The 23,593-nt window shown below is 37.7% G+C and overlaps 1 protein-coding gene across 3 annotated transcripts in view; it reads right to left on the bottom strand.

The window, feature by feature from the left end:
- Positions 1 to 23,593, bottom strand: part of GRIA3 (glutamate ionotropic receptor AMPA type subunit 3) — a 460,874-nt gene that overhangs the window by 93,305 nt on the left and 343,976 nt on the right. For all 3 annotated transcript variants that reach the window (XM_007524278.2, XM_060182793.1, XM_007524279.2), the window contains exons 6-7: positions 23,326 to 23,487; positions 8,296 to 8,463 (exon numbers count right to left, since the gene is read on the bottom strand). In XM_007524278.2, the coding sequence (XP_007524340.1) occupies positions 8,296 to 8,463; positions 23,326 to 23,487 (330 nt within the window). The remainder of the gene's footprint in view (positions 1 to 8,295; positions 8,464 to 23,325; positions 23,488 to 23,593) is intronic.

The following is a 23,593-nucleotide window of genomic DNA, read 5'->3' on the forward strand; positions in this document are numbered from 1 at the left end:
TATAATCTTGTAAACAACTATTAAATCACTAATAAAATGCAACAAAGAGAAATTATGAGAAACTAAAGCAATACTCATTTCTTGTATTGAACCTGGAACTGAATATGAGACCGTGTGCATTCAGACCTTGGATATACCACTGAGTATCTCCCTTCTATTAGTATCTCTTTAAAAATGTATATATTAACTTTTTTAGGAAGAGAGAGAAAGTGAGACAACCAGAACATCAATCTGGCAATTTGATGTTGGGAATCACATCAGGACCTAAACTTGAAAGTCCAATAATTTACCACTGGGTCACTATTAGTATTTGTTTTAGGGGAATAGCATGAGAAATAATCTCAACTAGAGTACCATATTCTTCTAAAATGTGAGTTCTTTAGATATAGAGTACACACACAATGCAATATTGACCAGCTGTGAAAAATATGAGATTCTTCCATTTGCAACATTGTATGTAACTATCATTTTAAGTGAAAAGCCAGATCAATGACAATACCATATGATTTCACCCATATGTAAAAACTGAAGAAAAAATGAATAAGCCAAAAAAAAAGTTTAGACTACAAAAAACAAATGTAGTAGGCACTCTAGACCTCAAATAGATTCCTCTCTCCATTGTTACTGGTCATCTCTATCAGGAACAACACAACAGACCCCTTTGTGGGCCCCCATAGGACCTTGCCCTCAATGTAGATCAACAATGGTAGAGAATGTTCCATCCTCTGAAGGGAGGCTGGACAACATACTCTATCTACTACTTGAGGAAGATGGGTCCTGAAATTGGGGCAGCTTGGGATGTTCCTACTCACAACCACAGAATGTGAGATCAGATCTTCTAGGGGTATGCAGAGGTCACATAGGCTCCTAAGCTGAATATGGGCCCCAGATCAGATCAAATCCATGGGGTCGACAGTCAACACTATTTATACACCTTTCCCATATTTGGTAGCTACTCTCTTCCCTGATCCAGCTTTCTGGCACTTTTTCCAGTCATAACATCTCCCCAGACAATAACTTGCATCCACCTGCATATCAGATGTCAGGCTCAGGGGAAAAAAAACAAAACAGTATAGTCATGGGCTCTTTGGAATATAACTAAAATAGGACTACTAACTATGTACAAAATGGCGACTCCCCCAACCCTTCATCTGAACTATTCCAGCCTTTAGGCTCATGATTAGTTAACAATTTGTTTGGCTTTATATGTTAACTCTTCTTTCAGCCACCAGGTTCCAGACGCTACCATGATGCCAACTGGACTTCCCTGGGTAGACAACCCCACCAATGTGTCCTGCTTTCCCAGAGCCCCGCCTCATTAGGGAAAGAGAGAGACAGACTGGGAGGATGGATCAACCTGCCAACGCTCATGTTCAGCAGGGAAGCAATTACAGAAACCAGACCTTCCACCTTCTGCAACCCAGGGAAGCAATTACAGAAGCCAGACCTTCCACCTTCTGCACCCCATAATGACCCTGAATCCATACTCCCAGAGGGATAAAGAATAGGAAAGCTATCAGGGAGGTGATGGGATACGGAGTTCTTGTGGTGGGGATTGTGTGGAGTTATACCCCTCTTATCCTATGATTTTTTCCCAGTGTTTCCTTTTTATAAATAAAAAAATAAAAATTAGTAGGCACTATAAGTGGTAAGGTGAAGGAGTGGATAAAGGAGACTAATTGGCGATGGATGGAACCTAGGTTTTTGGTGATGAACGTACTGTAGTATACACATAGATGTTGATTTATAAATCAGTATATCTAAAATATATACAATGATATAAGCCAAAGTTCCTTCAATAAAATAAATTAATGCTCAAATGCAAAAATCTGGATTTATTATATCTGACAATTATATCCAATATTTTGAGTGTAAAACACTGTTACATCATAGGAAATTGTATTATGGTCATAAGATATTTGTTATAAAATGTGATGATCTTAATATGTTTAAGTTCTCCATATTGCAGGATAGGGCTGACTTTTATTTAATCTAAGGGAAACTATCTGTTCTTTAGGCAAATAACTATTCTGTAATACATGCTCTGTAAAGTTTAAATATAAAGTAATAAAATAATTTTAAGTGGAAAAAAAACCCTGTGTGTTCCTTAGAGGCTATGAAACTCTCTTTTTATTGTCAATATCAGCAAAAAAAGCTGGTTTCAATAACATGAACTATTGACCTCTTGGATTCATATGCCAGCTTTATAATTTAGTAACTGTATGACCTTGGGCATGTTCATAATAGTTTTGTATCTTAGTGTCCTACTTTATAAGATGGAAAATCTTAGTAGCACTTACCCCTCAGATTTTCTGGGAAGATTATGCTATTCTACATAATGCTTAAAACAGTATCTGGCACACTACATGAATTGCAATACATGCTAGCTATCAATACGGAGGTCTGATGGTGGGAACTGAGCAAAGCTGTACCCCTCTTATCCTATGGTTTTTGTCAATGTTTCCTTTTTATAAATAAAAAATATAAAAGATGACATTATTGTTAGCCACTGAAATTAGTTGTTTCCTGACTAATATTTGTTATATTTACTTCTGATTTGAGGAAAATCTATATCATTGTCCTAAAATGAAAGGATGAAATACTTTTTCTTCATTTATACAAAGTGACAGGCTGATAAGTGAATTGGAAATTGTAACAGGCTTGTACTTCCAAAGGTGAAATTGATGGCAAATAGAGACATCAGAGTTGTTACTGTGGCTTGGCATCTTTATGGTAAATATTCTTCTCCTAGTGGCCATTTTTCCATTTGTTTATTTAATAGGACAGAGAATATTTGAAGGGTAGAGAGAGATAGAGAAGGAGAGAGACGTAGAGATACCTGCAGTACTTGATTCATCAATTGTGAAGCTTTCCCCACTGCAGATAGGGAATGGGGATTCAAACCTGGGTCTTTGCGCTTGGTAAAGTGTGTGCTCAACCAGATGTGCCATCAGAAGACTCCTTTTTTTTATTTATTTAAGTAACTGAATTATAGCATTATGTTTCAGGTGGACATGATTCACACTCCAAATGTGTATCTACTACCTTAAATTTAGTACCTTTTTATATTCTATTTTGAGGATTAAATTCAGGGAGAGAAGAGGAGAAAGGCAGGGTAGAGATATGGGATAGGAAATTATCAAGGGAATTTTTCATTACTAAAATTATCAAAGGCTTATTGCGCCAAAGTAAAGGACTCTGAGGTGGGGAAAGAAGGGCTTTTGTTTGCTCAACAAATTGTTTGGGTTCGTATGTTAACTCTCTTTTCAATCACCAGGTTCCAGATGCCACCAGGATGCTGGTCAGGCTTCCTTGGATTGAAGACCCCACCAATGTGTCCTGGAGCTCAGCTTCCCCAGAGACACACCTTACTAGGGAAAGAGAGAGGCAGACTGGGAGTATGGACCGATCAGTCAACACCCATATTCAGCGGGGAAGCAATTACAGAAGCCAGACCTTCTACCTTCTGCAACCCTCAACGACCCTGGGTCCATGCTCCCAGAGGGCTAGAGAATGGGAAAGCTATCATGGGAGGGGGTGGGTTATGGAGATTGGGTGGTGGGAATTGTGTGGAGTTTTACCCCTCCTACCTTATGTTTTTGTTCATTAATCCTTTCTTAAATAAAAAATTTTAAAAAAAGAAGGGCTTTTGTACCAACTGTATCTACTGTAAACTATTAATTCCCCAATAAAACTGTGAAAAAATAACTTTACATTTCTGATGATCTATTATATCTGGACACGAGGCAGAAAATTGGACAACAATCTAGGTACACCCAGCAGTATCCAAACCCCCAGTAAGAAATTTTGGTGAGGAGAAATAGAATTAAAAAGCTTCCATATATTTAAAGAAAACTCCATAAAGATAAACAGGAAACCCAGCAAATGGAAGAACATATTCACACATCATACTTCAAACAAGCGCTTGATATCAAACATCTATAAAGAACTCATTCAGCTCAAAAAAAGGAAAAAGAACAACCCAATAAAAAAGTGGGCAGAGAATATACATAGACAGTTCTCTGAAGAAGAGATACACACGGCCCACAGACATATATAGAAATGCTCTAGGTCACTCATCACTAGAAAATTCAAATTAAAACCACATTGAGATACCACCTACAAAATTATCATCTATAGACTGAGGAGAACGTTTACCCAGTCTGTGAATGACTTTGAAATTATTAGTTTGCATATTGACAACATAAACAGGAGGCTGGCAAGATAGCTCAACTAGGAAGGCACTGGCTTTGGCATATATGGGATCCATGTTTGAGCTTGCCACCTGCCACACTAAAGGAAGCTTGATGCTGAGGTATCTTTCCTCCCTCCCTCTTTTCCTCTGTCTCTCTTTCTATTTGCAAAGCTCAATCCAGGTGATGGCAAAGACTACTTTAATGGGCGTCTCCTTTACCTGGTTTAACCTTTGTACACTAACTTGGGGACTGATTAATTTTTTTATTTATAAAAGGGAAACACTGACAAAACCATAGGATAAGAGGGGTACAAATCTACACAGTTCTCACCACCAGAACTTAGTATCCCCTCCCCTCCCCTGATAGCTTTCCTATTCTTTAACCCTCTGGGAGTATGGACCCAAGGTCATTGTGGGGTGCAGAAGGTGGAATTGCTTCCCCACTGAACATGAGAATTGACAGGTCGGTCCATACTCCCAGCCTGCCTTTCTCTTTCCCTAGGGGGGCGGGGTTCTGGGGAATCAGAGATCTGGGACACATTGGTGGGGTTGTCTGTCCAGGGAAGTCTGGTTGGCATCATGCTAGCATCTGGAACCTGGTGGCTGAAAGAAGAGTTAACATATAAAGCCAAAAATTTGTTGACTAATCATGAACATAAAATTTGGAATAGTCATTTTAATTTTTTTTAGTTGCCACAAGGTTTATCACTGGGGCTCCATGCTTGTACAATGTATCCACTGCTGCAGGCAGCCATTTTTTCCTTTTATTTAAATTTGCTAGGACAGAGAGAAATTGAGCTGGGGGAGGGGGAAAGAAAGACACCTGCAGACCTGCTTCACCACTCACGAAGCTTTCTCCCTGCAGGTGGGGATTAGCGGCTTGAACCAAGGTACTTGTACATGTTAACATGTGTGTTCAACAGGGTGTACCATAGCCCAGCCCTTGGGCTGAGTTTATACTTATTTGTGCATAACAATTATTTATAGAATGAACACTGTGATTATTATTCATTAAAATGGATACCTTAAGAGACTGTACTAGGCAGTGATTTTGTTTGCCAGATTTCTTAGAAGGAAGAAAATGGTTTATTGAGCATCAGCTCTGTGCTAGTGACAATGAGGGTTATTTTTACATCTTATGTTCTTGCTTTTAATTAACTCAAATAAAGTAGGATTGTTTTCTAGAATAGTAAAACCTTTAGTGCTTCAGATCATCCTCCCTCTAAGTCTCTGTAAATAGTAGAGTCTTACTGATTATTTACCACACGGTAACATTTACTTTTAGAAAAGGTTAATATCCTTCAGTCTCACTGAAGCAATAGGAAGGACTGGTCTGTAGAAAGAGGTAAGACATTCTTTTGACTGTGTGCTTGATCATTAGGACCTGTGGGAGAAGGTTATTTACCTGACTTATAACTTGAACTTTCTCAGTGAGCTAGACATGAAGGAATTATTTGTAACTAGTATGATAAATCTAACTTTTTCTAGTCAAATTAATTTCTTGTCCTTCTCTCTGTTAGCCAGCTTTCTGTTTGGAGAAGATAGTTGTTTGTGCCATGAATGTGGAGTCAATTGGAGATGATAGCTCTTGTCCCTTGAGGTTTTATTGATGGATATGCCTTCTGAATCACTCTGAGGGAGTTTTATATTTCACTCATCATTATATTTCACCTGACAATACAAATCTTGTAACTGCGATGAAGGTCGAATTTAATTAACTGCTCTTCAAAATTGTGCAGTGCTACCTCCATAAAACTACACTTAGGGCATTTGTTAGGGAACTGACATAATGACATAAAAATCCGTATGATGGGAGAATGAGTCATATCTCTTTCTTGGAGAGAGACACAGGGTCTGCTAACCTGTTCTGATTGAATGCTGCCAACTTGGCAAATTTAAGGCAGCAGTAAGAGAGCCAACTATACAAAATGATGTATGTTATCAGGCTATTCCAAATTCTTTGTTGCTGGTTTGTACACAGAATTATCTACCATCTCTTTGCTTATTTGGATGTCTCAAACATCATGATAATTAAACATAAATAAATGAGTCTTGTACTCTGGAAGACTCATTTTAATGCATGCAAGCACATATAGCATAAAGCAAAATATCCAGAAAAGAGCTCTTGCTTGGAAAGCTGTAATTAACAGATGATGTTACTCCTAGTTTTAGTAATGGAATATGTTCAAAGGACACTGCTTGAAGTCTTAAACAAACTCCTACCCACAAATACTAAAACCAAGTGATCTATTTGGCTGTATGTCCTTTGATTCCTTGTAGTTTTCTCCAGACTTTTTCTTTGGGGGTATTAAGCAAAAGCCTCTTACGTAGGCTTAGAATATATCATGTTCCTGCATGGCATCCTGTAAGACAGCCCTTTTTGACAACAGAAATACTATACTGGCTTGGCACAACAGTACTTAAAAGCTAGTATTTTGTCTGAGTCAGATGATATGATTGTCTTTTATAATGTTTGCCTTGAACTTAGAAATGTCCTCTAGAGCATCTCAGTCAGAAGTATCATATTTCTGGAAAACTAAAAATTTTGAAAGAATGTGCTCTATCACTAAACTCCATTCTTTGTCCCTAGATCTATCACTATCTTTAAAAACATTTCATTGGGCCAAGTTGTGATGCACGTGGTTAAGTGCACACATTGCAGTGCACAAGGACCTAGGTTCAAGCCCCTGGTTCCCGCCTGCAGGGGGAAAACTTCACAAGAGGTGAATCAGAGCACAGGTGTCTCTCTGCCTCTTTCCTTCACTCTATCTTTACCACTCCTCTCAATTTCTCTCTGTATCTATCCAATAATAAATAAATAAAAATATTTTATTTATTATTTATTGGGTAGAGGCAGAGAAACAGAGAGCAGGAGGGAGGGGTAAGATAGGTAGATAGATAAGGAGAGAGAGAGACAGAGATAGAGATAGATAGAGATAGATAGATAGATAGATAGAGAGAGAGAGAGAGAGAGAGAGAGAGACTGGGAAAGGGAAGAGAGAACCCTGTGTGGACAGGAAGTTTGAACCTGAGTCCTCTTGCATTGTAGCATGTGTGCTCAACCAGGTATGCAACCATCTGGCCTCTGATTTATCACTTTACTTGTTTTAAAATATGTAGTTATATATTTATTTTTATGTGTAGAGACAGGGAAATTAAGAAGGAAGGGAAATAAAGAGAGAGGGAGAGAGATACACCTGCAGTACAGTTTCACTGTGAGTGAAGCTCCCCCTCAGCAGGTAAGTACCAGGGACTCGAGCTAGGGTTCTTGCACACTGTTATGTGTTTACTCAACCAAGTACACTACCACAAAACCTTAGCTTTATCACTTTCTAAGTTTCAAGGAAGAACCATCTAGTTTTAGATTTTAGATCTCGAGGAATAAAAATTCATGGTTATTCTTTCTATACCCTCTGAATTCTATAGATTCTGATACCACTTTTTAATACATGCTACTCCCCCTTCAAGACTGAGGTCTCATCTTTTTTTATTGGTGGAGAGTTAATAGTTTACATGTGTAAATATATCAGTTTTCTGCAAAACGCCTATACCCCCAGCTTATGGTCTTCTTCCACCAGGACCTGCAAGCCTCCCCGACACCCAAGTCCTTTCCTTTACTTTGATGCAATACATCTAACCCAATCCAAGTTCTGCTTTGTGTTTTGCCTTTCTGTTTTTTTTTTTTTTTTTTAGTCAAAGATTTTATTTATTTTTTATTGGGGGGATTAATGGTAAATACAGTTGTTGGTACACATGTAAAATTTCTCAGTTTTTTTTTTTTTAATTTCTCAGTTTTCTGCAAGAAACTCTCACCTCTAGCCTGGGTCCTTCTTTACCATCATGTACCAGGACTTGAAAATCCCCTCTTCCCCACCAGAGCTCATTACTTTGGTGTAATATACTAAACCCAGTCCTAGTTGTGCTTTGTGTTTCTCTTTCTGTTCTTATTTCTCAAGTTCTGTCTATGAGTGAAGTTATCATACATTCATACTTTTCTTTCTGGATTATCTCACTTAACATGATTTCTTCAAGCTCTGTCTGAGATGAGGTGATATCTTTTCATGCTTTTGCAGTTACTTATCCCCAATAGTTCACATTACCATTTTCAGAGCTCGTTCAATATCAATTCCTTGACTCCAGGGCACAGCAGGGTTTGCTAAGCAGTCTCCAGCACTTCCTCTCCGGGACACATCCACTCGTTGTCTCCTCAGATAGCGGAAAGCTTCTGCTATGACTAGTATTGCATCGTGCGTCAGTGCAGATGTGTACTGCAATAAATGCATGGGAAACAAGATATCACGACAAATGATGCCCTTAATGCATGCATTGCTTATTATGATTTTCATTCATCTCCATTTTTTGCCCTATAGAGTCATCTTATTAACTACTTGAATCAAGAGATCTCTTTGGGCAAGCCTGATTTTGATTCATTTCAAAATGATGCCACTTACCTCATGTATTCATATGTTAAGATTACTAACATCAAATAGCTCAAGGAAATGAATGTTATTTTTGCTCTCAAAACTGTGTTTCATACTGAGTGAATGACTATTCAATAGCCAGACCCTTTATAAAGATAAAAACATGGGTGGAGTTAAAGGGTGACATAGGTGGATTGGGAAGGAAGCAGCATATCCTAAAGCAAGAATCAGTTTCTGCTGATTATAGTAGAAAATTCAGATCTGGTGTTTACATAGGGAAAAATGGAAATAGATAACTTAGACAGTTTGAAATTAATTTGGAGGGAGACATTAATCATTTCTGTCTGGACCACATTTCTGGTGAACTAGGACCTCTAGCCAGTAATAAATCAGGTTTTGTTTCCTGAGGGGAGCAAAAACTAAAGCTGGTCCCGACTGTAGAAAATTACAACTGTTATTCAGTTTTAAATTGGGTAATGTTAACAGTTCACATACAACACTTCATGATGCTACCTCTTTCAGGCAAGAACATTTACTTTCTGCTCCTTGGATATATTCCTATGCTCTACTGAGATGAGGCTAGTCACTTACTATAAGGAATTGAATTATCTGCAATTTGACATGGTGGATACCTTTTCATTAATTAATTAATGAACAAAGTTTGATTAAAATAAGCTGTACCATGTTTTTCATGGGTGGCCAATACTGGTAGAATATAGAATTCTGATGATTTTTTAATGAAACAAAATGTTCTAAGAGGAGGGATTTCCTTTCTTGATGGGATGTCCAAATGCAACTGGAAATGACTACATTGCCATCTTCACTATTGACAGTGCACTTTTCTCATTTTAATTTCTTTTAGGAGTAAGCCACCAAGTACAATTATAACAGGAAGGCACATGTTCTATCATGAAAAAAAAGTCTTTGTATCCACCCATCACAGCACTACAGAAGATTGCATAAATTTTCAGCAATATTAACTGAGTTCTTTGCAAGCCATGCCAAAAGAGCTATTTAATTTTCTACTTTTCCAGCTCTTACCAAGTGTTAGCACATAAAAAAGCCTCAAAAGGAAATATATTCATAAAATATAGAATAAATTAAGCAATAGGGTTTTAATCTCTAGACAATTTTATTCCCTAATCAAAAATATTGTATATAATTTCCTAAGTAGGCTTTGTGTCTGATTGATGCAGAGGAAAGATCTCTAATCACAATTACTAAGCAAAAGTAATCTGGAAGTTGTAGCCATCTATTTAAATAGTCCACTTTCTTCAGCTATTGGAAGGATTTTGCTTATAAATTTGAAGAGTTCTTGAAGTTTTGAGAACTTGATATTATACATATCATGAATTATCAGTGGCACAGTTGAGTTAGTTTTTTCTCTTTTCTTTTTTATTTCCTTCTCTTTTGTACAACCTACAATTATCTGAGTAGATATAATCCACCCCATAGTGGTAACCTTTGCAGACATTCATTCTTATACCTATTTTTGTGGCTAACACAGTATGTAGAATATTGTAGTTATCCTCTACTACTGACAAACCTAAGGATTTCAAACCAGTGGAAAGACAATTTTATGAATATCAAATGTTTATAAAGTCAACTAAATGAAGTGAATAGATTTACTACATAAAAAAATGAAGCACTAGGGAATGAAAGTCAAAATCCAAAATCACAGTAAGATATCCTTTTACATTTGTTAGAATTTCTGACTGTCATCAAAAGATAAAAGATGACAAATTTTGGGCAAGACGTGAGAAGAAACTCCTTGAACACTGTTGGTGGGAATGTAAATTGGTGGAACCATGTGGAAAAAAAATTGTAAGTATTCCTCCAAAAATTAAAAAAAAAAATAACTACTTGGTAGTGACAAAAAGAGCCACCATTAAAGTATTCCAGTTTTTTGCCCTTATCCAGCTTTTGTAGTCCTTACTTTGTCTGAGAAGGTTATCCTTGTAGTGACTGAGGGAAGTGAAATAGGAAGTAGGTGTGGAGGTCTAAGTAGTTCGATTAAATACTTTATTGTACTTAATAAGAAGTGTCTTTTTTAGGTCTTTGTATTTGCTTTCTGTACTTACTGAGTCACTACAAACTCACTACCAGGTCACCCCATCATCCAGGGCCCTAATCAGGAAATCCTGGGATTCCCACATTGACAAGATGAGCCTAGATCTCTAACAGATCCCTCTCTCCAGTATCACTGGTCATCTCCATTAGGAACAATATAGTAGTCTCTCTTGTAGGCCTCTATAGGACCTTGACTTCAAAGGCTCTGGTGCTGAATATGGGCCCCAGATCAAAATGATGGGATTTAAAGTCAACAATATTTATATACTTTACACATATTTGGGAGCTATTCTTTCCTTGATCCAGCTTTCTAGTCCTATTTACAACTCTGACATCATCTTCCCAGACAACACCTTTAGCCCAAATGCATGTTAGCTGTCAGGCTCAGGCAAATATTAGTAGACATGGATCCCTTGGAATGTACGTTAAATAGACCTACTGGCTTTTTCCAAAATGGAGACCTCAAATTTCATCTGCTCTATTCTTGCTTTTAGGTTTATGATTAGTTAATTTGTTCTGCTTTATATTTTAATTTTTTTCAGCCACCAGGTTACAGTTGCTGCCATAATGCCAGCCTGGCCTCTCTGAACAGACGACCTCACCGATGTACCCTGGACCCCCAACTCTCCAGAGCCCTGACCCACTAGGGAAAGATAGAAACAGAATGGAAGTGTGGATCAACCTGCCAACACCCAAGTCCAGCAGAGAAGCAATTACAGAAGCCAGATTTTCCACCTTTTGCACCCCATAATGATCCCGGCTACATGCTCCCAGAGGGATAAAGAATAGGAAAGCTTCCTATAGAGAGGATGGAATATGGAATTCTGGTGATGGGAATTGTGTGGAATTGTACCCCTCTTATCCTACAATCTTTTTGATAGTTATTACATCAATAAAAAAGAAATACCTTATGATCCAGCAATTTTACTTCTATTTATCCTAAGGAAACAGAAAAACTACCTTGAAACTATATCTTCACCCTCATGCTTTATTGCAGCATTGTTTATAATAGCCCAAATGTAGAAATTGTCTAGATACCCATTGACAGATAAAGAAAATCATATATTTAAGACATAGAAAAGAAGAAAAGAGAAAAGGCTGGCATTTGTAATTTCATGGATGGATATTAGGGCATTATGCAAAGTGAATTAAGTCAGACAGAGAAAGAAAAATATTATATTATCTCATTTGTATGTGCAACTTAAATGATTCTCATATAAATCTATTGTCAATGTGTGGTGTGAAAATATCTTCATCAAAGTATTAGGTTGCCCTTTTAATTGAGAGTATTTATGGTTTATAGTAAATACAATTCTTGGTATATGTTTAAAATTTTTCAGTTTTCTGCAAAACACTCTCAACCCCCAGCCTGGGTTTTTGTCCACCATCATGCACCAGGACCTGAAAGTAGTCCCTTGCCCCCACCCTGAGTCTTTTACTTGGGAGCAATACACCAAACCCAGTCCAAGTTCTGCTTTGTGTTTCCCATTTTTTTCCATATTTCTCAACTTCTGTCTATGAGTGAGATCACCTCATATTCATCCTTCTCTTTCTGGCTTATCTCACTTAACATGATCCCTTCCTTTTTAGTCTTGTGGATGCCTCTTTTTTATGTGCAGAAGCTTTTAAAAAATGACATAGTTCTATTTGTTTATTTTCTCTTTAGTTTCCTTTGTCAGTGGGGTTGAGCCTCCAAACACATCTTTAATAATAAGGCGCTGAAGTGTTTCACCTATGTTTTCTTCTATGTGTTTTATAGCTTCAGGTCTAATATCCAAGTCTTTAACTCATTTAAATACCCTGAATTCATAAATACAGAGAACTGAGTGTTAATGCTAGTGGGGGAAACCAGTGGAAGGGTTTAAAGGAAAGAATGTCTAGTTAAAAGATAAAAATTCGGTGTTGATTATGCTAAGTGAAATACATAAAGAGGTATTGTGGAACATAGATGACTAAATCAAAAGAACTTGCTGAAAGAGGGAAGCCAAACTATTTCTTGGACTTGTCAGAATATAGTGGTTATCGGGGACTTACACCATATAAGGCTGCACATATACTCATGAAGTTTTAAATTATCTTTATTTATTGGACAGAGACAGCCATAAATTGAAAGGGGGAAGGTAGAGAACAAGAGAAACAGAGACACATGCAACCCTGCTCCATCACTTTTGAAGCTTTTTTCCCCTGCAGGTGGGGACCAGGGGCTTGAATCTGGGTCCTTCTGCACTGTAGTGTGTGCATTCAACCAAATGCCAATCTAAGACCCAAGTCTAAGATTCTGGAAAATAACTAAATCACAAAAAAGGAAAAAAAAAGTTCTGGGGATATAATGTGCAGTTTGGTGAATATAGTTAACAAGACTGTATTATATGTTTGAAAGTACTAAAATATATAAATCTTAAAAGTTGTTATCAGGCAGCGGAGCCAAGATGGCAACTTGGAAGCAGTGGCTGGCATGAGCTCCAACAAGCAGCAGCTTGTGACCTTGGATTATCTGGATAGGGCAGGAGACTGGGCCATCAGCAGGAGGGTGAATAAGGGGTCCTAAGGGTGACATTACACTTGGGTTAGAAAGCCGAGGCCAGGGAGAAAAAGAAAGGAAATCTTTTGATTATTTCTTAATCTCACCCTTCCCCCCACCCCAGAACCAGCTCCCAGGGGCTAGACAGCTGCTCCTAGCAGGCTCCCCGCTGAGCTATTTTCTTAATCAAGATTCCTGGCTCACTAGGGGTATCATTCCAAGCCTTATTCTTTTTGTTTTCCTTCTCTCTCTCTCTCTCTTTTTTTTTTAAGTGGCTGGAACTCTATTTGAGTGACAGAATACCTGACTACTCAGAGCCTCACCCCTACCTGGGAAAAACTATTTGGAGGTTGTTTTTTTTTTGATACTTCTTACAATTGGCTGTCTTTTTTCAGGCTGTCTACAGCCAATCCAGAGTGATCCAAGCTGCAGGCTGACTGTTAGGGTTTTTTTATTCTATTCTATTTTATTATCACTATTATTTTATGCATGTATCCCTTTTACTCCCTACTTTTTCAGGTTGACCAAAATTAATTGTTGTTTTTTCCATTGCTAGGTGACTGGGTATCCTATCCAGTGTGAGAGAAACTTGTTTCTCTCTACCTCTTCCCACCACTCTCCTTTTCCCCTCCTCCTAGCTAATTAAAAAAAAGAACTCTTTCATTGCTCTTTTTTTATTCTTATCCTTGTCTTCTTTTCTTCCTTCTTCCTTCTTTTGATTTCTGAATTCACTGATACTCATTTGTGAATTATTTTGTGGAGGAAATCTGACTCAGAGTGGACTTTGTGTGTGTCTCTCTCTTCTCTACTTCCCTTTCTCCTCTTGTTATCCCTAAAATTTACAGTGAACAGTAGATTTGCATAATTGTCTATTCTTGCTTTTCCTTTTATCCTTTCTCTTTCTTTTCCATTTGTATTTGGTTGCTATTTTTTCTTGGACTGGAGGTATTGTATGGCTAACAGGTATTGGTTGATCTGAATCAAACTATGCTTCAGTTGCTATTGTTGTAATTTCTGAGGTTGGTGACTGAATTTGTCATAAAGGTCTTTAGTATAACGTGGCTTTTACTCAAAACACAACTGAAGAATACAAAACAGAAAAATAAAAACCACATCAATAAAAAATGGTTAAATAAAAAGCAAATAAAACTGCTACTACAATGAATCAGAACAGGAGCCCAGAAAAAAAACTCCAAATCAGTCAGAAGTAACCATAGATAAGAAAATCATACAAGCAATAATAAATCTAATAATCACAGAAATGAAGACAACTATGGAGGAAAGGGCTATCAGAATTAGGGAAACAACAGATGAGACCCTAAAGGAAAACACAAGCTAACTCGAAGTAATTAGGAACTGAAAGCTGAAATAGCTGAACTAAAAAGTCAATTATCAGAACAAGCTAATACTACAACTGAACTGAAGAAAGAAGCTGAGGGAAGGGAAAGCAGGCTAACAGAAGCAGAAAACAGAATTAGCTAGACAGAGGATTAGCTAGAGAAAATGAAGAAAGGTAAAAGAGCTCAAGAAGAGATTGAGAAACACTGAAAACAACAACAGACACATATGGGATGATCTCAAAAGAAGTAACATCCGTATAATTGGCCTACCAGAGGAAGAAAGAGAGGAAGGGGAAGTAAACACTCTAGAGGAAATTATAGAAGAGAACTTCCAAGACATAAACAACAGAAAGGACATTAAAATTCAAGAGGCTCAGAGAGTCCCAAACAGAATCAACGCAGACCTGAGTACAACAAAACATATCATGGTTACAGTGAAAAGAAGTAAGGATAAAGAAAGGATCCAAAAATCTGCAAGAGAAAAACAAAAAGTCACAAACAGGGGAAAACCCATAAGACTATCAGCAGATGTCACCACTCAAACTCTAAAAGCCAGACAAGAATGGCAAGATGTTTATCAAGCCCTGAATGAAAAAGGGTTTCAACCAAGGATAATATATCCTGCTAGACTTTCATCCAAATTAGATGGAGGGATCAAACCTTCTTATACAGGCAACAGTTAAAGGAGGCGACCATCACGAAGCCTGCCCTGAAAGAGGTTCTAAAAGATCTCCTATAAACAAGAATATCACCATAATACTTGCCATATATCAGAGCAAATAAAAAACTTTTGAATAATGGCACTACAATACATTCAATCCATAATATCAATAAATGTCAGTGGCTTAAATTCACCCATTAAAAGGCATAGTGTGGGAGGATGGATCAGAAAACACAAGCCAACCATATTCTGATTGTAAGAATTCCATCTGACCCAACAAGACAAACACAGGCTTCAAGTGTAAGGATGGAAAACTATCCTACAGGCTAATGGACCACAAAAAAGGGCAAGAAGAGCCATTCTCATCTCTGACACCATAGAATTTAAATTAAAGAATGTAATAAAAGATAGGCAAGGCCATTACATAATGATTAGAGGATAAATCAAACAAGAAGATTTAACAATTATTAACATCTATGCACCCAATGAGGACCCATCTAAATACATCAAACACCGACTTAAAGAACTACAAAAATATGTCGATAGTAATACACTAATAGTGGGAGACTTTACACCCCACTGTCTCACTTAGATGAATAAAGCAGAGAATCAACAAAGAAATAAGAGAATTAAATGAAGGAAGGACAGACTAGACCTACTGGTCATTTTCAGAGTTTTTCACCCCCCAAAACTGGAATACACATTATTTTCAAATCCACACAGCACATCCTCAAGTATAGACCACATGTTAGTCCACAAAGACAGCATCAAAAAATTTAAGAGCATTGAAATCATCCCAAGTATCTTTTCAGACCACAGTGGAGTAAAGCTAACATTTAACAACAAACTGAAAATTACTAAAAGTCACAGAAATTGAAAAATCAACAACATGCTGCTTAAGAACCCCTGGGTGAGTCAAGCAAGAAATGCAAGTTCTCTGGAAACAAATGAAAATTAAGACACAAGCTATCAAAATATTTGGGACACAGCTAAAGCAGTACTGAGAGGGAAACTCATAGCCATACAATCACATACTAGAGAACAAGAGAAAGCTCAAATAAACGACCTTTCTCCAAACCTTAAGGACTTAGAGGAAGAGGAAGATAGGAACCTTAAAGCAACCAGAAGGACATAAATCAATAAAATTAGAGCATAAATAAACAACATAAAAAATAAGAGAACTGTACAAAGGTCAGTGAAGCCAAATGTTGGTCCTTTGAAAAATTAAACAAGATTGAGAAACCCCTTCCCAGACTCACTAAAAAAAGGGAGAAGACTCAGATAAATACAATTTTAAATGATAGAGGAAATATCACAACAGACACCACAGAAATCCAGAAAATCATGTGAAACTTCTATGAAGAACTATACGCTACCAAGCTAGAGAATCTGGAATAAATGGAAGAATTCCTAGAAATAGATGCCCTTCCAAAACTGAACCAAGAACTACAAACCCTAAATGCACCATTCAGAGACGAAGAAATCAAAACAGTTATTAAGAATCTTCCCAACAACAAAAGTCCTGGACCAGATGGTTTCACAAATGAATTCTACAAAAACTTCAGGAAACAGTTAATACCTATACTTCTAAAAGCTCTTCCACAACATCGAAGAAACAGGAACACTCCCTTCCACTTTCTATGAAAGCAACATCACCCTGACACCAAAAGCAGATAGGGACACAACAAAAAAGGAAAACTACAGGCCAATATCTCTGATGAACATAGAATATTAAACATGATCTTGGCCAAATGGATACAGCAGTATATCAAAAAGATTGTTAATCACGACAAAGTGGGATTTATCCCGGGAATGCAAGGCTGGTTCTACAAACGTAAGTCAATCAATGTCATTAACCACATCAATAAAAGCAAAATAAAAAACCACATGATTATCTGAATAGATGCAGAGAAAGCCTTTGACAAAATCCAACACCCATTAATGCTCAAAACACTACAAAAAATGGGAATAGAAGGGAAATGCCTCAAGATAGTAGATTTCATATATAGCAAACCTACAGCCAACATAATACTCTATGGGCAGAAGCTGAAAATATTCCCCCTCAGATTGGGGATGAGACAGGGCTGTCCATTATCACCATTACTCTTCAACATCATATTGGAAGTTCTTGCCATAGCAATCAGTCAAGAGAAAGAAATCAAAGTAATAAAGATTGGAATGGAAGAAGTCAAGCTCTCACTATTTGCACATGATATGATAGTGAACATAGAAAAACCTAAGGAATCCATCAGAAAACTACTGGAAATTATTAGGCAATATAGCAAGGTGTCAGGCTACATAATCAATGTACAAAAATCAGTGCCATTTCTCTTTTTTTTTGTTTCCTTTTGTTGTTGCTTTTTTTAAAAAAATTATTTATAAAAAGGAAACATTGACTAAACCATAGGATCAGAGGGGTACAACTTCACACACTTCCCACCACCAGAAGTATGTATCCCGTATGCAGTGAGTCAGTATAAAGTTCATAATGCAATAGTGTCTACTCTGGAGCTCTGCTACCACAGAGGCCTTTCCCACCAGGGAAAGAGGGCCACAGAATGGGAGTATAGATTGACCTGTTCATTGGAGAAGCAATTACAGAAGCCAGACCTTCAACCTTCTGCATCCCACAAGGACCTTGGGTCCATACTCCCAGAGTGTTAAAGAATAGGAAAGCTATCAGGGGAGAGTATGGGATACAGTGTTCTGGTGGTGGGAATTGTGCGAAGCTGTATCCCTCTTATCCTATGGTTTTGTCAATGTTTCCTTTTTATAAATAAAAAATTAAAAAAATGAAATAGTGTCTACTTAGACTTAGATACCCTCCTCACCTATTTCCTATTATACTTCCCTCACTCACTCCCAAGCTATCCTTATCAAAACAAGGACCACAAAAGCTGAATAAGAGCAAGAGACTCGCACACTTTAACAATGATTCTTTAGTCACTATCAGGCCACCCCATCAGCTGGGGCCCTAGTCGGGGAGTCCTGAGATTCCCAAACAGATATGATAAGCTTAGATCTCAAATAAATCCATCTCTTCATTGTTACAAGTCATTTCTATCAGGAACAATACAATAGACCTCTTTGTGGGCCCCCATAGGACCTTGCCCTCAACTTGGATCAACAATGGTAGAGAATGTTCCATCTTCAAACGGAGGCTAGTCAATATACTCTGTGCTATACCTGAGTAAGATGGGTCCTGATATTGGGACAGCATGGAACGTTCCTACTTATGACCACAGAATGTTAGCTCAGATGTATAGGGATGTAGATGTCACATAGGCTCCTAAGCTGAATATGGGCCCCAGATCACATCAAATCGATGGGGTTTATAGTCAACAATATTTATATACCTCTCCCATATTTGGGAGATACTCTCTTCCCTGATCCAGCTTTATAGTCCTTTCTCCAGCCATGACATCATCTCCCCAGACAATAATTAGCTTCCATTTGCATATCAGATTTCAGGCTCAGGCAAAAAAAAAACACAAAAAAACAGCAAACACAAGTATAGCTACAAGTGTTGGGAAATTGTGCAGATGTGGTTGAGTTAGGCAAGGCCCACGAACCACCCTATGTTAGAATGTCCAGTCCCTTTATCTACATACAATCTGCTTTATCTTATAAATGACTAAAGGTCTCCTACCCACCTTGTTATCCCCTCAGGGTATTGCTAATTCTGGCCAGCTAAAACCATAGGAATGGTAGCTAAGGAAATTCCCAGTGTGCCTTTTTCTTTTCTCCACCCTCTTTCCTAGCCACCTCCCCTGAATTGCTACTTCCGGTTTTATCCCGTAAAACCTACTTCTGTTCCTCGTTTTGCTCTCTTCCTTCCTTTTTTCTCCCACGTGCCGACGTGGAGAAGGGCTGGAATGCAAAGTGGGAGGTGGCCATTGTGGCTTGGTGTCACGTGGCTTAACCCACTGTGCTCACACTGGACTCTGGGGCACTCCCATGTGAATAAAGAATTGTATTACCACACCACAATGAGTTCCTGGATCCTCTCTTCCTCCAGCAACGCTAGCCAGACACACAGGCCCTTTGGAATAAAGCTAACATATGCCTACTAGCTATCTACAAAATAGAGACCCCCCCATTCTTCATCTGCACTATTCCAGCCTTTAGGTCCATGATTGCTCAACAATTTGTCTGGCTTTGTATGTTAACTCTCTTTTCAACCACCAGGTTCCAGATGCTAGCAGGATGCTAACCAGACTTCCCTGGACAGACAACCCCACCAATGTATCCTGGAGCTCCACTTCCCCAAAGCCCTTCCCCACTTGGGAAAAAGAAAGACAGGCTGGGAGGATGGATCGAGCTGCCAATGCCCATGTTCAGTGGGGAAGCAATTACAGAAGCCAGACCTTCCACCTTCTGCATCCCACAGTGACCTTGGGTCCATACTCCCAGAGGGTTAAAGAATAGGAAAGCTATCAGGGGAGGGGATGGGATACAGAGCTCTGGTGGTGGGAATTATGGGAAGTTGTACCCCTCTAATCCTATGGTTTAGTCAGTGTTTCCTTTTTATAAATAAAAAATAATAAAATAAAACAAAGCAATCAAAAAAGTTGTTCACAATAAAATACTTATATCTATGCATGTAGATAGGTGGTAACTGAATTTATTGTATTAATCATTTTTGTAACATCTATATCTCAAATTATTATTTTACATACCTAAAAGTAATATGACAGTTACATTTGTATAAAATAAACCAACGTATTTCCTAGCTTGCAGGACTCCTTAATTCTATTTTGGGTGTCATACTTCCTAACAAAGTTACAGAACCTAGATATAGATAAGGGCCCAAGAAATAAGGCACAGGTGTACATGTATTCATAAATTAGGGAGAATTTATACCTTAAAGTAAAAGTGTGCAATAGAATGCAGTGACTCACTAAATGCATCAAGAAAGTAGAAAGACCCAAAATAGACACCATAAAGTGCTTAATCAAATATTTTCTACTTAGACCTAGATATCCTCCTCACCCACTCCATCAATCACTCTAAGGCTAACCTTGTCAGATAAAGTAAGGACTACAAAAGCTGGATAAAGGCAAGAATCTGACACACTTTAATGATGGTCCTTTTGATCACTACCAGGCCACCTCATCATATGGTATTCTAGTCAGGAGATACTTGGATTCCTACATAGCTGTGATGGGTCTAAACCTCTAACAGATGCCTATTTGCACCATCATTGGTCATCTCCACCATGAACAACATTAGAAACCCTCTGTGGGTATCTATAGGACATTGCCATCAAAGTAGAACAACAATGGTCAAAACTGCCCCACACTTCAAAGGGAGGCTGGGTCAACATACTCTGCCACTCAAGGAAGACTGGTCCTAAAATGAGTGCAGCTTAGAATGTTCCTATTCATGACCATGGAATATGAACTCATATTGACAGGGTTGCAGGGGCTCCACAAGCTCCTTTGAAAAATATAAATAGACGTGGGCTTTAGGCCAGATTGATGGGGTTTACAGTTAATGGCATTTATATATTTTTCCCATATTTGGGAGCTAATCTCTGCCTGATGCAGCTTTATAGTCCTATCCTCAACTCTGACACCATCTTCCAAGACAATACTGTTAGCCCACCTGCATCTTAGCTGTTGGGCTTAGGCAAATATTAGTAAAGTCATGGACTCCGTGGACGATACCTAAAATATACTTCTTAGCTCCTTCCAACATTAAGATTCCAAATTTCATCTGCTATACTTTTACCTTTAGGTTCCTGATTATTAAACATTTTTTTTTTTTTTGCTTTTTATCTTAATTCTTTTCAGCCACCAAGTTGGAGATGCTACCGTAATGTCAACCTGACTTCCCTGGGCAGAGGACTTCAGTGATGTATCCTGGAACCCCACCTCCCTAGAGACCTACCCTACTAGAGAAAGATAGAAACAGGCTTGGGGTATCAACCGATCAACACCCATTTCCAGCAGAGAAGCAATTACAGAAGCCAGACTTTCCACCTTCTGTTCCCCATAGAGATCTCTGGTCCATATTCCCAGAGGGATAAAGAATAGGGAAGCTTCCAATGGACGGGATGGGGTAAGGAACTCTGGTGGTGGGAACTGTATGAAATTGTACTCCTTTCATCCCACAATCTTGTTGATCATTATTAAATCACCAATAAAAAAACAGAAAAGCCCCAAATTATTTTTTACTACAAGGATTTCATCATAGGGACTGTGAACTTATTTACTTAAACATATGAGGACACCTAATCTAAAGGTTTGACAGAAAGGTTTCAATTAGGACTGTCCTGGAAAATTTTCTCACACATAATATAATCACCAAGACTATATAGTCGTACCACTTAACTAGTCATTAGCTTAAATTAATGTAAAATTATGCTTAACTGATGACTTTTCTAGAAAATTCCCATTGAATTCCAAAAGTAAGGTCCTATTGGGATTATGTTTTTATGTGATCCATTTAGGGTGGATTTTCACAGATGATATAAAATATATTTCTTCTCTGGTATGTGTTTCTATTGTTCTTCCCTATTTTATTCTTGTCAGGGGGAAGAGTATAGGAATAGACATCTTGAAACCTTAAGAAAGGAACACTTCCTCCCACTTTAAAAAAAAAATTTCTTTACTGGGGGATTAATGGTTTACATTTGACAGTAAAATACAATAGTTTGTACATGCATAACATTTCCCAGTTTTCCACATAACAGTTCAACCCCCATTAGGTTCTCCTCTGCTATCATGTTCCAGGACCTATACCCTCACTCCCACCCCTGAGTTTTGTACTTTGGTGCAATACACCAACTTCAGTCCAAGCTCCCACTCCTTTTAAGGGAGGGCATTGACTCTACTTTGGTGCTTTATTTTGGTCACAGAGCTCTTTACTGCCATGGTATATAGTCATAATATCAATATATTAGAAAAGAAGAAAGTAAAGTAAATTTCATATGAGTCAAAGTACTAAAAGAATGGGTAACAAACAAATGTGAAGGTTCATTTGTATAATACAAATACTTTTCCTTAATACGTTTTTTAAAATTTTTTTTATATATTTATTTTATTTATTTATTCACTTTTGTTGCCCTTGTTGTTTTATTGTTTTATTGTATTGTTTTATTGTATTATTGTTGTTGTCGTTGTTGGATAGGACAGAGAGAAATGGAGAGAGGAGGGGAAGACAGAGAGGAGGAGAGAAAGATAGACACCTGCAGACCTGCTTCACCGCCTGTGAAGCGACTCCCCTGCAGGTGGGGAGCCGGGGTTCAAACCGCGATCCTTATGCCGGTCCTTGTGCTTTGCGCCACCTGCGCTTAGCCCGCTGACTACAGCCCGACTCCCTCCTTAATATGTTTTAACCCATAACTTTTAAATAGTAGAATTTCTATCAGAGAACCTAGGGGGGATTGAATTACTATGTGGAAAACTGAGCAATGTAATACATGTACTAACTACTATATTTTGTTACTCTATTTTATTGTTTACTATGAAATATTAATATCCTGATAAATAAATAAATATACACATATAATTTCTATATTTGGAGGAGCACATATGAAAAATGTGAACTTTAAACATTATGCTTTTGATACCTTAGCCTAAATTCATGAGAATGGAGCAATATAAATAATCTAATTATTTTTAAAGATACCTTTACAGAGAAGAAAACAGTTCCATTCAATATATATATATATATAGGCAACACATTCTGTAATAAAGCCCAATTCTCTAGAGTGTGCTGAGATTCATGAACATTATTAACACAAAGTAATCATATAAATAATGTAAAATCTAACTTTCCATTTCAGAGCATCAGTCTTCCTTACTTATTTCACTACCCCAATCCTTGCCTAACTCAAGTTCTTGTAATGTTGTAAATTGTTATAAGCATATTATAAACTAAATTCATTTGAAAATTAAATTAACATTTTTAAGTAACAGTTTTAAAAGACCTCAGCATCATTTTTTTTTTTAATTTGAAAGTTTGGTTTTCAAATGCAGCTACATCTTTAGCATCCTTGAAACACTTCTGAGGGAAGACCACTTGGTCACATGGTAATTGTAAAAATATAAAACTTTACTGAGATCCTTTGAAAAACTGATCAAAAGTTTCTGCATGCCATGGAACATTACCTTTAGTGGTGCATTCTTGGCTTCAGGGAATTCCCTTTCATCCAGCCTCACCCAGCGTTGTATGAACTGCTGGACCATAGGGTTTTCATTGTTGACAATTTGGAATCCTGTAATGTTGGCTCCCCCATGCATGACTCTTTCGAGCAAAATATCAGTGAAACCCTGTGAAGATATTGGAAGAGAATCATTGTGTGTGACTATGTGTTCTTATTCGTCATACTGGTTGGTTAGAATACTAAGGAGGAAATAAGAGTTCCTTCCTTCAGTA

Source organism: Erinaceus europaeus, chromosome X (assembly GCF_950295315.1).
Source record: "Erinaceus europaeus chromosome X, mEriEur2.1, whole genome shotgun sequence".
In the NCBI taxonomy this organism is placed as follows: Eukaryota; Metazoa; Chordata; class Mammalia; order Eulipotyphla; family Erinaceidae; genus Erinaceus; species Erinaceus europaeus.